This window comes from Molossus molossus, unplaced genomic scaffold, assembly GCF_014108415.1.
Source record: "Molossus molossus isolate mMolMol1 unplaced genomic scaffold, mMolMol1.p scaffold_m16_p_11, whole genome shotgun sequence".
Lineage (NCBI taxonomy): Eukaryota > Metazoa > Chordata > Mammalia > Chiroptera > Molossidae > Molossus > Molossus molossus.
Window position 1 is genome coordinate 61,031,291 of NW_023425346.1, and position 13,169 is coordinate 61,044,459.

The 13,169-nt window shown below is 34.6% G+C and overlaps 1 protein-coding gene across 2 annotated transcripts in view; it reads left to right on the forward strand.

The window, feature by feature from the left end:
- STAT4 (signal transducer and activator of transcription 4) overlaps positions 1-13,169 on the forward strand; it is a 105,147-nt gene that overhangs the window by 63,101 nt on the left and 28,877 nt on the right. For both annotated transcript variants that reach the window (XM_036254679.1, XM_036254678.1), the window contains exons 5-10: positions 1,137-1,229; positions 2,132-2,210; positions 5,826-5,911; positions 7,328-7,479; positions 9,112-9,270; positions 10,244-10,336. In XM_036254679.1, the coding sequence (XP_036110572.1) occupies positions 1,137-1,229; positions 2,132-2,210; positions 5,826-5,911; positions 7,328-7,479; positions 9,112-9,270; positions 10,244-10,336 (662 nt within the window). The remainder of the gene's footprint in view (positions 1-1,136; positions 1,230-2,131; positions 2,211-5,825; positions 5,912-7,327; positions 7,480-9,111; positions 9,271-10,243; positions 10,337-13,169) is intronic.

Below are 13,169 nucleotides of genomic sequence, written 5' to 3' on the forward strand. Positions count from 1 at the left end.
ATATTCTCATATTTATATTCTAAGCTATTCTTTTTTGTATTTCTCTTATCTCGCATCATTTTAGAGTGTGTATGTGTGTGTGTGCGTGTGTGTGTTGTTCCCTTCAAATCTCAGATATCAATTAAATTAGAAATTTTATTTTATTTGCGTAGATGCTAATAAATATCACTCTGCAAATAATCCGCCAGTACCACATACTAACACAAAGGAAGCACTGGTTTGTAAATTTCAAAGAAATAGCAAATAATTGAGGCTAAATGAGAGTGAGGGAATTGTTTAAAGGTTTTACCCTCTGAAGAGTGTGGTGTAGTTGAAAGAACACTTAATTGATAGTTAAGGAAATGGGTTCCACTTGAGGTCCCACCTCTGATTTGCTACAGATCTTAGCCAACTCATCAGCCTGTCTAATCATAGCTCCCCACCCAACTGTAATGTAAAGGGGTTGTTGACTTCCCTAACTCTCATTTCTAGATGTCCATGTAATTTGTATCTAAGAAACATATTCAATGTAGATTATTATAGTGGCCAAGAATCAGTGCTTGGAGAAGCTAGTTAGCCTCTTTATTTAAGTAGGTTAACATTTTTACATATTCTTTAGTAAACGTTCTTTGTTCTAGTGTAGAAATAATGCTCATGCTGTCAGATTCATCTGAATTTAAGTCCAATTCTAAATTTCATTCTAACAATGTAGTTTCACTATACTAATTTTTAAATTGTGTATATTAGTTTCAGAGAATTTCAAAAGTAATATAGGTATGTTACAGCAAATTAAGAAAAATGTTTAACTACAAAATCATCTATAATTTTACTATTCAGAGATAACACACAATATTTGTGTGTGTGTGTTCTTCCAATCACATGTACTTGAGTATATCTATCTATCTATCTATAAATATATCTACATATATAAGCAATAAAAAAACACAAATATATGGTGTTTTATAATTTCCTCTATTTTTAACCATTTGACATCACTTATATGTCATTATATATTCTACAGCATGAATTTTAATGGCTAAAGAGTATTTCATGTTATATTGATCCAAACCTCTGTTCAAAGTATACTTACATATACTACATTAATCATAAACTTGTTTTATCAACATCATTGAAATTTCAAGACATTCTTTTTCCAGGGACCTCTGGAAAAATCCTTACAAAGTTCTTCAGTTTCAGAAAGACAGAGGAATGTGGAGCACAAAGTGGCTGCAATTAAAAATAGCGTGCAGGTGAGTGATCTTATAGATGCCTAGAAAGGCTAGCTATAGTTCCCATGCAACTAAGTACCTTTCTCCTATGTGCCCAAAATTAAAGCATACAGAAATCATAGGGCAATTTGCTAGTAAGATAAGTGTCTCTCACACACTATGTTCATATTGGAAAAGATTTTTGGGGGGGAAGCTTTTTAACTTCAATTACTGGAGACTGGGTCTACCAATCATACTCCATTACTGGGGAGCCATGTGGCCTCAGGCATGTAAGCTACATGACATCTGTAACCCTCTGCTTCTTCATGTGTAAAAGTGAGGATAACCACCATTATAAGATTGTTGTGAAGACTATAGTAGATAATAGATGAAAAGCCCAGGTCTTAACATTTAACACCTGTTATGTCTGAGCAGCAAAACCTCAGCAGGTTTAGAGAAAAGTAAAAACCTCAGAGGTAGAAACAGGAGACACAAAAGAAGTAGATTTTTCCCCTAAGAGGTAGCAGGGGGGAATTTTACACTGAATTGTCATAAACTGTAGCAGATTAGAAAGGAGACTTAAGCAAAATGATAATTGATACATTAATACACAATTATATGGAACTAAAAGTGGAGAAGTACACAGATTCTCAGGTAAAAAGAGATATTAGTAGCATCTTTGGGAACTAGTTGAGAAACAAAAGGAAAGATGCTGAAAGATTTCCAATTAGATAGTTAAAATAGAAGAGCAAATTCAATCTGGTTCTTCCAGTGTTATTCAACTTTTGTGGGATTAGCTCTTTATAAATGTAGGTTCTATATAGTTAGTCTAGCATATTACTGGAAACTAGAAGCACGAAACAGTGTATTTTTAAATATCAGTGATGTTTCATTGACATGCTTAATTATAACAACTAAGAGAGTATGTTTCCTTTTGTAAAAAGATAACAGAACAAGATACCAAATATTTAGAAGACCTGCAAGATGAATTTGACTACAGGTATAAAACAATTCAGATGATGGGTAAGTTTTTGTTTCATCTGTAATTCTACATAGGGACATAAAAGTAACATAATTACTGTTTCTTCTTTACTAACAGAATTGATACATTGATCTACTTCCCTAAGTGAGTTTTTTGTTTGTTTGTTTGTTTGTTTGTTTGTTTGTTTTATGGGAGGGTTCAAAAGAGGAGTATTTACTTTGCTTCCTCCTTTTTTCTCTCCATATACAAAATACATATTTTATTAACCAATTCTAAGTAAATTATAAAACTGATGAGAGAGCACTTCTACTTTGGCATGCAGGTCCAAAAATTAAGTACATTCTCCTATAGAAGCAAAATATCATTATCACAATTAAAAGGGATAATAATAATAATTGCCTAATAAATCAGGAACTTAGTAATATCATCCCTAGGTGAGTTTTTGAAATATGCTTTTTAAAAATTATAAAGTAGAAATGTGACTCACTATAGGAAATTTGGAAAATAGATAAAAGCAATAAAAAATAAAAATCACACAAAATTCCACAGCCTACAGATAAACACTGTCAAAATGGTACTAAGTTTCCTTCCTATTGTTTTTCTATATGTTCAGTTATATCCAATAGGTATGTACCTATTTATTTGCAAAATAATGAGATAATATTGTACATAGTTTTGTATGTTTCATTTTAAAGTTTTATTTGATTATCTCTTTGTGGTTAAACATTGAAGTTGTTTAGAGTTAGATATTTTTTAAAAAATGGAAGAAAAGAATAAGGCTATTTGCTAGGTTTAAGATTTACAAGTAATCATGGATCATTTAAAGCGTGTTGCAATTAGTGGGATAATTGGAGAAATTCTAATAAAGTCTAGATTAGTTAATGGGATTGTAACAGTGTTAATTTATTGGCTTTGATAATTGTACTATGCTTATGTAAGACATTTGAAGTAGCTGAATGAAGGATATATGGCAAGTCCGTTATTTTTGCAATGTTTTTATTTTTTTAATTTTTATTTTTTCAAGGCTTTAAAAATGCTGCCTTTATTATTTTTTAAAGATAATTTGTATTAGATGAGCACTATATGGACTCAAATATTGAAACAATACAAATATAGACATTAATACCACACTGACATAGACATCGAGGCATAGACATAGATACAGATATAGTTATAAATATAGATATATAGTATAAAATGGAACATTGTCTTTTACTCTTGCCTCACCCCCACACCTCCAAACACATTCCTCTTTCCAAAGGTAACCAGTGGTGACAGTTAAGGGTTCCCTTCCATTTATTTCTGTATGCATTTGCAATCATATATAATACACATTTATTTTTTTTTGCTTTAATGGGATCATTATACATGTTTTTCATGCCTTTCATCACTTAACAAAATGCATCAGTGATCTTCCCATGTCTGTCCTTGGAGATATATATTTTTTAAATTTAATTTTTGTTACAAATGTTTCTCCTTTGTTACCCCATTGGCACCTTCCTCCCCATCCCCCCTGCCCTGTCCCTGGCTTTGTTGTCCATGTCCATTGGTTATACATACATGCATGTAAGTTCTGTGGTTTATCTCTTCCCACCACCCCCTCTTCTGAGGGTTGTCAGTCTGTACCCTACTTTCATGTTTCTGGGTCTGCCCTATTCCTCAGACTGTTATGTTCATTATATTCCACAAATAAGTGAGATCATGTGGTATTTGTCTTTTTCTGCTTGGCTTGTTTCACTTAGGATAATACTTTCCAGATCCTTCCATGTCGTCTCACAGGATAACAGATCTTTCTTTCTTACAGCTGCATAGTACTCCATTGTGTATATGTACCACTGCTTTTTTATCCATTTGTCTACTGATGGACACTTGGGCTGTTTCCAGATCTTAGCTATTGTAAATAGTGCTGCTATGAACACGGGGGTACAAATATTCTTTCTGATTGGTGTTTCAGGCTTCTTAGGGTATATTCCTAGAAGTGGGATCAATGGGTCAAATGGCAGTTCAATTTTTAATTTTTTAAAGTAACACCATATTGTTTTCCATAGCGGCTACACCAGTCTGCATTCCCAGCAGCAAGTGTACTAGAGTCCCCTTTTCTTTGCAACGTTTTTAAATTCTAAAATTATTTTAAGATCGTATTTAAAATTGGATATAAATCTTTCATTTAAATAATCATCTTTAACTATTGAAATATTAGCTTAAAAAGTATCTAGAAGGCATAATGAATGACTATGTTCAAATGCTTATCTTTTCATCTAAATTTAAAAGCAAGGCTATTTGGAAATTTGTTTTTTCTGGCATAGGTGAGGAGTGACATGTTCTTCTGGCATCTTCAGGATGCCTTGACTCCCATGAATTGCTATTTAAAATGTTTATAATTTTTTGTATATACAATTTTCTTTCTTCAGAAGAAATGACATAAACATGGTTTTCATCAGATTATCAAAGGGGTTTACAATATTAAAACAATTTAGCACAACTGCAGATTTAATCAGGCATTATAGTTCATTGAAAGCAACCTCATCCCAAATTTCATATGTGAACTATCAATTCTGAGAATTAGAATATAACAAAATACACTAAATGATTAAAATTATTTTGAACTTAATATATTGCAATTAGAGTTTATTTAATATTGTAGAGTGCTCCCTGAGAATTATGAACAATAAAAACAATCATTGTATTACTTAAATCAAGTATTTATTTTGTTGGCTATACGTGAAATGAAATAAAAGATACATGGAAAACAAGTTATATCCTTGCTAGTGAAGATGGGAAAGTATTAGCTAATGAAGTTTTGAGTTGAGAAAATGCTATATGAACAAGATTTTGCTACATGTGGGATCTAGGAGTCAGTGAATTTGTGAATTAAAGCAACTAATTTGTGAATTAAAGCTAGTTTCTAGAGAACTGTGGCACAATATTGTTCTGGTGCTACTTTTTCAGTTATACAAGTCAGATCAGCATTCCCAACATTCACTTTTCATGGATCTGAGTGGTTGGTAGAAACCATCACTTCCCATATACCCATAAAATGTAATGTTTAAATTAAATAATACATCTCCCATTTAAGAGGATACATAATTTTGGTTTTTCTTCAGTCAGAGGTGTTTCTAAAATGTGCAACTCTTTCCCACTTCTAGTCTTACTGTGAGGCTAGCATGTTTTTCAAAAGAAAAAGCAGAGAATTTAGTCTTTGTTATTAGTTTATGAGACCAGGTAGACAAAATGCTAACTCCACCAGACAGTTTCTTGTAACTCCTGGATATAAGGTAGAGCATCAGGAGTCATGGACACAAAGACAGGCCCCTTCCTTTCCTACTTATGCCAGCCAATTGGGGTTATTATCAATGTAGAGGTATCTAATAAGGAATCCATTATAAAAACTTTTTTATCTTTTCTCTCCCCGCTCCAAAAAGGAGAACGTGTGAAGAAAGGTCTTCTCTGGAGGTCTGTAAAATAGAGAGCTCCTCTCCGGCATGCTTGGATGTAATGCTTCCTGGCAAAATGAACAGAATTACTTCCAAGTCCATCTCTAATGGCCCCGGTTGGGCTCATGCATTTTAGGAGGACAGACTGCAGTCAATTTGGCTTTCAGGACAGAGAGCTTCATCTCAGAGAGGACTCTAAATCTAGTCTCTTTTCCTTCATAGATCAGGGAGACAAGAACAATGCGGTAATGAGTCAAGAAGTTTTGACTCTGCAAGAAATGCTCAACAGCCTTAACTTCAAGAGAAAGGTGAGTGAAGAACTTTAATTTGGCTTTTCAGCTGTTTTTCTCCTTTTCTTTCAACTAGTCCTACTGAAAAGAATAACGCTCTTGGGTTTTATTTGTTTCATTTATGCTGAATGAATAAATGGCAGTGTTTCTAGGAAGAGTTCAATATTGTTCGCCGTGCTTCTAAGTTTACAAAGCTGGAACTCTCTGGAGTCTATTTATCTTGCTTTTGTGGTACATTTACTGTAGCTACCAATAAAGTTAAGGCGAACATTTCACCTAGTTTTTATTTGCCATTGGTTGCTGTACTTAATATGCTGAGATGAGTATTACTTGAAGACTACCAAAATTTTACTGGAAAAATAAGTGTTCTAATTTTTATGCTGAAAAATGACATTGTGCTCAGTAATCTAGATTTTAGGATAGTTTATTGACAACTGAATTTTTCCATCTAACTTCCTCCTAAGGAGAGGAAGATCCTTTTTCTGGCTCAATGAAATATTTAAAAGAGGAGGAACATCTCTATTTTAATTTTCTACCTCTCCTTGAAAATAAATGCTGTTGAAATTTAACCAGTCACTGATAAATCAATACTTTATTTCTAAAAGTTTGGCTCCATTTTTTATGCAGGAATTTGTGTGAGTACAAATAAATATAAAATTTATTTTACCCTATATTATAAACTTAATCACTTATATATCAGATTGTAAACATGCAGATGGTTAATCCAAGATAAACTTGTCTTTATGCATAATAAATGTATACTATACATTTTATGCATGCCATCATATTTAACTTTAGGAATATGATTTTAAGGAACCTTGGAAATAATTTTGTCTGTTCTCCTAATTGCATAAATCAGAAGACCAAGTTCCAGCAAAGTTAAATGGTTTATCCAAATCCACACACCTTGTGGCAAAACCAGGGTAGGAATTCACATCTAATTACTAGACCTTTAACAGTTATACTTCTCCATTATGCCTTCCAAAGTCCAAATAAAGTACTAATGAAAACTAACACAGAAAGGCTCAGATTTTAATCAGTACATTTAAAAATAAATTTATAAACATATTTATAAGAATATAAATTCTATTTATAAATGTATTTTTAAAAAGCAGATATATGGCTTTATGACTACAAGATTCAATATTGTCACAAGTTACAAATCCAATAATAGTATGAGACTATTTTGAGATATTAAGAGAATGTTTACTATGGCCATACTTTTCTCTTCATGACATTATTTGATTGCAATAACTTAATTGTTTGAAAAGACAGTGCTGTGGCAAATAGAAAGTGGTATTTGGTAAAATATTTGGTCAAAATTTTAAGCAAGCTCTTATCTCTCAAGTCAGACAAATTGTTTTATAGGTTGAATTATGAGTGACTTAGGTTGTGTCTCATGAAAATGTTTTCAGTAGTCACCCCTGTTTTTAGGAAGCCCTCAGTAAGATGACACAGATAGTAAATGAAACGGACTTGTTAATGACCAGCATGCTACTAGAAGAGTTACAAGACTGGAAGAGGCGGCAGCAAGTTGCTTGCATCGGTGGTCCACTCCATAATGGGCTGGACCAGCTTCAAAACTGGTAAAACAATTGACTTCTGTTTCTAGTGAAAACCACAGGAAGTACAAAACTTCAGTGTCACTCAGCTAGAGAATGCAGGCTTAGATCAGAATGTCAATTCATTCAACTTATTGATGGTTTATTAGCAGGGGAGAACTCTATAATTGGAAACGAATAGATATAATTATATACATATTTTATAATTTTTATTCCTTTGGGGAGAAAAAGAAAGCATCTATAGAAGTCTATAAAATGCATAAGAACTGTTTCATTTTCTTATATACCAATCTTAAAAGACTCATGAATTTTTAAAACCAGCAATAAATATGCTTTCTTTAAGGACATAAGCACTAGCTTCAAAAGCTTGAAAAGATTATCTCAGTTTTTTAAAGGTGTATCTTAAGATGTCAGAGTCAAACATTAGTTTGTGTTTTTAACAAAGCAATTTATTTTTTTATTTAAACGAAAAATTTCAAATGGCTAAAACAGCATGGAATCTGCTGCCTGTGTGCTTACATATGCAATCGTATATAGAGACAATTCTTTGTATTAGAAGAAAAAAATGTTAATGGGTTTCCCCTTCATCAATGCAAAAATAAAACTATCTGATTGAAAGAAAAATTAGAAATATGACAAACAAAAGGAAAATATTCAACAGAAATCTAAAATTGTCTTCAAAGGGTGCAATTCAGTACAATAAAAATACATCCTAACTGGGGACTCTTGTACTAAAAGCTCTGCCCTGATAGGCATGCTTCTCAAAAAATAAGGAATTGGGCACCTTTTGAAACATACTGATTTTCCTTGGGGAGATACAGTGATTCTCCAAGCCTTACTCTACTCTGTTGTTATGAAAACAAGATAAACAATGAAGGGAGCAGTAAAATGGTGCTCCTACAAAAGTCAGTGGGGGACTGACAGTTCTTTCCACAATGTTATGTGGGGAGTACACTTTTTAGTGGAAAGAGCTGCTGTCAGGGCTAAATGGACTTATCAAGTCTGTTGAGACAGTCTGCCTCCACTTCGGCCTCCAACATTTCAATCTCCCCTTCCTTGATCTTCTGGCCCAAGCTCCCACCTCCATTTCTGAGGTGAGATCACCACATAGTGAGGAAAACTCTACGCAGATACCTGCTAGAGATCTGCATTGGTAAGTCCTAGACTAATACCTAGGACTTATAATAACACACATACATATACATATACATATACATATACATATACATATACATATACATATACATATACGTGTGTGTGTATATATATGTTTGTTTTATATTGTTCTTCTTTAATATTTTTATACATAACATTCTTTATATCAAGCATTTTTAAAGTTTTAAATTTGTTCTTTCTTTGCTCCTTAGTGAATGCCAAATTCTTAACATTATATATGTTCGACAGACTTAAACATATTAAACAAAGGGATTTCTTATCTGTAACTGAAAGTATAAATTAGAAAATGTTGAAAATATTTAACATTGTGTCATGCATCTTAGAGAAAAAATAGATTAAGGAAAAAATACAAGGAACTGTCACTAACCTTTAATGGATTTAAGTGATTAGTTTAATATTTTAATATTTGCTAATATGGTTAATAGTTAAAATAGTAGATTAAGTGAAAAAACTATCTGTGATTTTCATTTGCTTCAATAGCTTTACACTATTGGCAGAAAGTCTGTTCCAACTCAAAAGACAATTGGAGAAATTAGAGGAGCAATCTACCAAAATGACATATGAAGGTGATCCCATCCCGATGCAAAGACCACATCTGCTAGAAAGAGTTACCTTCTTGATCTACAACATTTTTAAGAAGTAAGTGTGATTTGTTAAATGCCTCATGTCAGGTTCAGTCCTGTGGAGGTGTAGGGACACCCTGACTGGGGTTTGGTGTTAAGGTGAAGGAAGGGTAGGGAACTAAACAGTGAGCCTCAGGGTGACCTGAATAAAGTACCAAAACATTCCAGAAATAGTTCTACTCTTTACTATTCTTCAGTACTTCCCCCACCAGCAGACTCAGTTTTCCATGAGTCAAGCACATCACCCACCTAAAGTTCATTTTTCAACATTTAGAAAAGAAGGTTTCAAGGATTTCTTAAGTACATGTACAAGAAATGAAGGGTGGATAACATGTTTATGTTTATAAGCTCATCTAAAGAAAAAACAATACTAGTATGTACCAGAAATCCTAGTATCTACTTCAAAATTATGTGAAATTAATTTTCTATTTTATGTTTAGTATGATAAAAATAGATGGGGGCTTTTATTCTTTTTTTAAAAATTTTTTATTATTATTATTTTTTACCCTCACCCGAGGACATTTTTGCATTTTTGTTCAGATAGAGTCGGAAGGAGAGAGAGAGAAACATTGATGTGAAAGGGACACATCGTTGCCACTCGCACAAACCAACCAGGGCCAGGGACAAACTGCAACCAAGGTACGTGCCCTTAGCGGGAACCGAACCCGGGTCTCTCTGGACCGCAGGTCGACTCTCCAACCACTGAGCCAAACCAGCCAGGGCGGGGCTTTTATTTTTGACTCAATTATAACAATTAAGAATTAATTACTGTTGTTACTTAGGGACAATCTGGAGGCGTTTTTCCGTCTCCCAGTAATTATTTATGAGAAGTCTTTGGAAAGATTTGAGCTTTAATGGGGGTTTGAATGTCTTCGAAGTGTAGGAATCTTGGACCTTATAAGAGGACAGCATCCTATTCCTCTGTGGTTTTCAGCCTGTCAATATTTTCAGTGTTTTCAAATGACACGCTTTATTTCCTTTTAATCTAGCTCATTTGTGGTTGAACGGCAGCCGTGTATGCCAACCCACCCTCAGAGACCAATGGTACTTAAAACTCTCATTCAGTTCACTGTAAAGCTAAGGTAGGCAGAATGTGTTCTATCATTTCATATGTTTATGGAACCACAGTCACTGTGTAATTAAGGCTAATTTCTCTCCTCGTGCCTTTCATTCGACTGTTCTTTACTGGGTGTCTCCTGCACTGAGCTGAGGTAAATACCCACAGAGATGTTAAGATGAGGACCCCGCTAGTAAAGAGTGTGACAGTGAAGATGAGGACATGAGGAATATTAGCATGAACGTATGAAATCACAACATTAGGCACCATGGAGTGACTGCCGAAAAGATTGACTTGAGAGAAGACTGCAGAGACTGGAGAAGCCCTGTGGTCACTGTGTGGGACGACCCTGAGGGAGGACAAAGAAGGGAAGGCGAACAGGCGTGCAGAGAGTAAGACTAAGGAAAGGATGACTCCCTGGGTCTGTCTCCTAAGCACGTGGAGCAGGGAGAGATTGAATTAAGAAAATAGATTAGGAACGGATTAGGGAAGGCTTCAGATATCCCATACAGGAAATACAGTAGCATATTCTTCCCCTGTGATCACCCAGCAACTAGCTTACCAGATTTTGTGAGAAAACCCTCAACATCACATTTTTCAGTATATACTTACTATGTACCTTATCTAAAAACATATGACTTTTGTGTTATCATTGTTTTATCTATGTATTTGATCCTTTCTATTAGCATGAGCAATCAAAATACATAGTTTTTCCTAAAGGACACTTAAAATAATGAGTTTAAGTTTAAACTTTCAAAGATTTTCATCATGCTTCAGTCTCCAGGGCCCCAAATTTTAAATCACCAATCACTATTTCACCTCTGGAAAGCTGAAATTCTAAACTAATACACAAGGTAATGGTGCCATGATAAAGGGTGATTTAAGGTCCCATGATAAGGCCCCTGATCACGTATCACTATTGGAATTCCATTTTTATTTTATTCTTTCAGTTTCATTGGGATATAATTAACATACAACACTGTATAACTTTAAGGTGTAGAGCATAATGACTTGACACACATAAATTGCAAAATGATCACCACAATAAATTGTTAACATTCATCACCTCAGAAGTCCATTTCCAAAGGGAAGGCATTTGTCTTCAGTTTGCATTTCAAAAATGCTACTGGTAATTCTTGATCATTTCCCTGTGTAAATTAGGCACTAAAATTTAAGAACCAAAACAAAGGCCAGGTTCCTTTTTAAAATGTCATTAATTTTCAAAAGTTGTTTCTTCTTAATCCCCACATCTCCGTCTAACCCATAAGACGGTAACACTAAAGGGAAATAAAATTAGAGGGGTAGTGAACATTCTACTTTTCCTTGAGACACCCTCATAGATGATACGTTAAATCTAGGATCCTCTTTGGGACAAAAGGGAGATGGGTAGGGCCTGCTTACAAAGAGTTCTGAGCAGAAGATGTCCCGAATGGACACCACCTTGCATGTTGTTTGAACTGATTGCATGAGGCAAAGACCATTAGTCCCTGGTTTGAGAGTTCTGCCCTTCTCTTTTACCTGACTGTTGAAGTTCCCATTCTTCTTCCTTGTACCTTGTTCCCCACTGTCTTTTTTTTTTTTTTTTTTTATCCTCACCCGAGGACATTTTTCCATTTTTTGTTCAGGTAGAGTGGGAGGGAGAGAGAGGAACAGAGAGAGAGAGAGAAACATCGATGTGAAAGGAACACATCGAGTGGCTGCCACCCGCACAACCGACCAGGGCCAGGGACAAACTGCAACTGAGGTATGCGCCCCTAGCGGGAACCGAACCCGGGTCTCTCAGGACCGCAGGCCGACGCTCTAACCGCTGAGCCAAACCGGCCAGGGCCCCACTGTCTTAATAGATGATCCTTTACTTAGTATTCAGAATTTCTCCTTAAATCCCTCTCTACCATAGCACCTCCTATTTCAAAGGGAGGTTAACATGGGAATCACTTTAAGTTGTCATGTGAATCAGATTTTTCATACTAACCCTCACTACCCAAACTACGCATTTATCATATTTCAGACCCTGCAATCAATCCTGTGCTTGGTACAGGACTTTTAAGGAGCCTTTGTAATATTCTACCCACCTTTTGTTTGGGCTGTTATCCGTGATTATATTTCTCTAATGCAAATCAGTTGCTTATTACCATTCTCTATATTCCGTCTATTGGACTGGACTTCTTCCTTTTATGTATAGTAGTGTCTGCACTTCTCCCTTCCCCAGTCTTCACTATACCAGTGCCACAGTGCCTAGGGCACATAATGGGTATGTATGAGGGGCTCGATACATGCTGAGTGAATGAATGAAGTTCAGATGAGTGCATAAGTAAATGAATGAGTGAATGAGTGATGGGATGGTTATCTTAGAAACTGGACTGGACCTACAGAAAGAAAGTATATCAGAGGGTACAGTTCAGAAAAGATGAGGAAAGCAAAAGAAAAAAAGAAGGGGCTGACACCAGAAGAAGGAATTAAAGGAAGTTATTCTGACCTGTAATCAGTTGATTGGAAATTGGGTCTTTTGAAATTATTAACGTTTTTGCTGTTACTTGAATATAGTATTTTTAAAGATTGCCAATGCATTTAAATGTTAATGTTTCATATTCTACCAGAGGCCTAATCTTTCTCGATATTTTACCAAAATACAATTATCATCAAAACATTTTGTTTTACTAAGATTACAAAATGTGTTCTTATAATATGAGAATAAAATGGAGCCACAGTAATAGACTTTGATTTTTCTAATGTTTATACATTTAACCAAAATTTGGGCTTTAGCCCAAATATATAGCTATTTTTCTGACCTAGCCAATGTAGTATCCAATACACATCAACTTAAGCAATGGAAACACTTCCCAAATGTTTGTCAATAT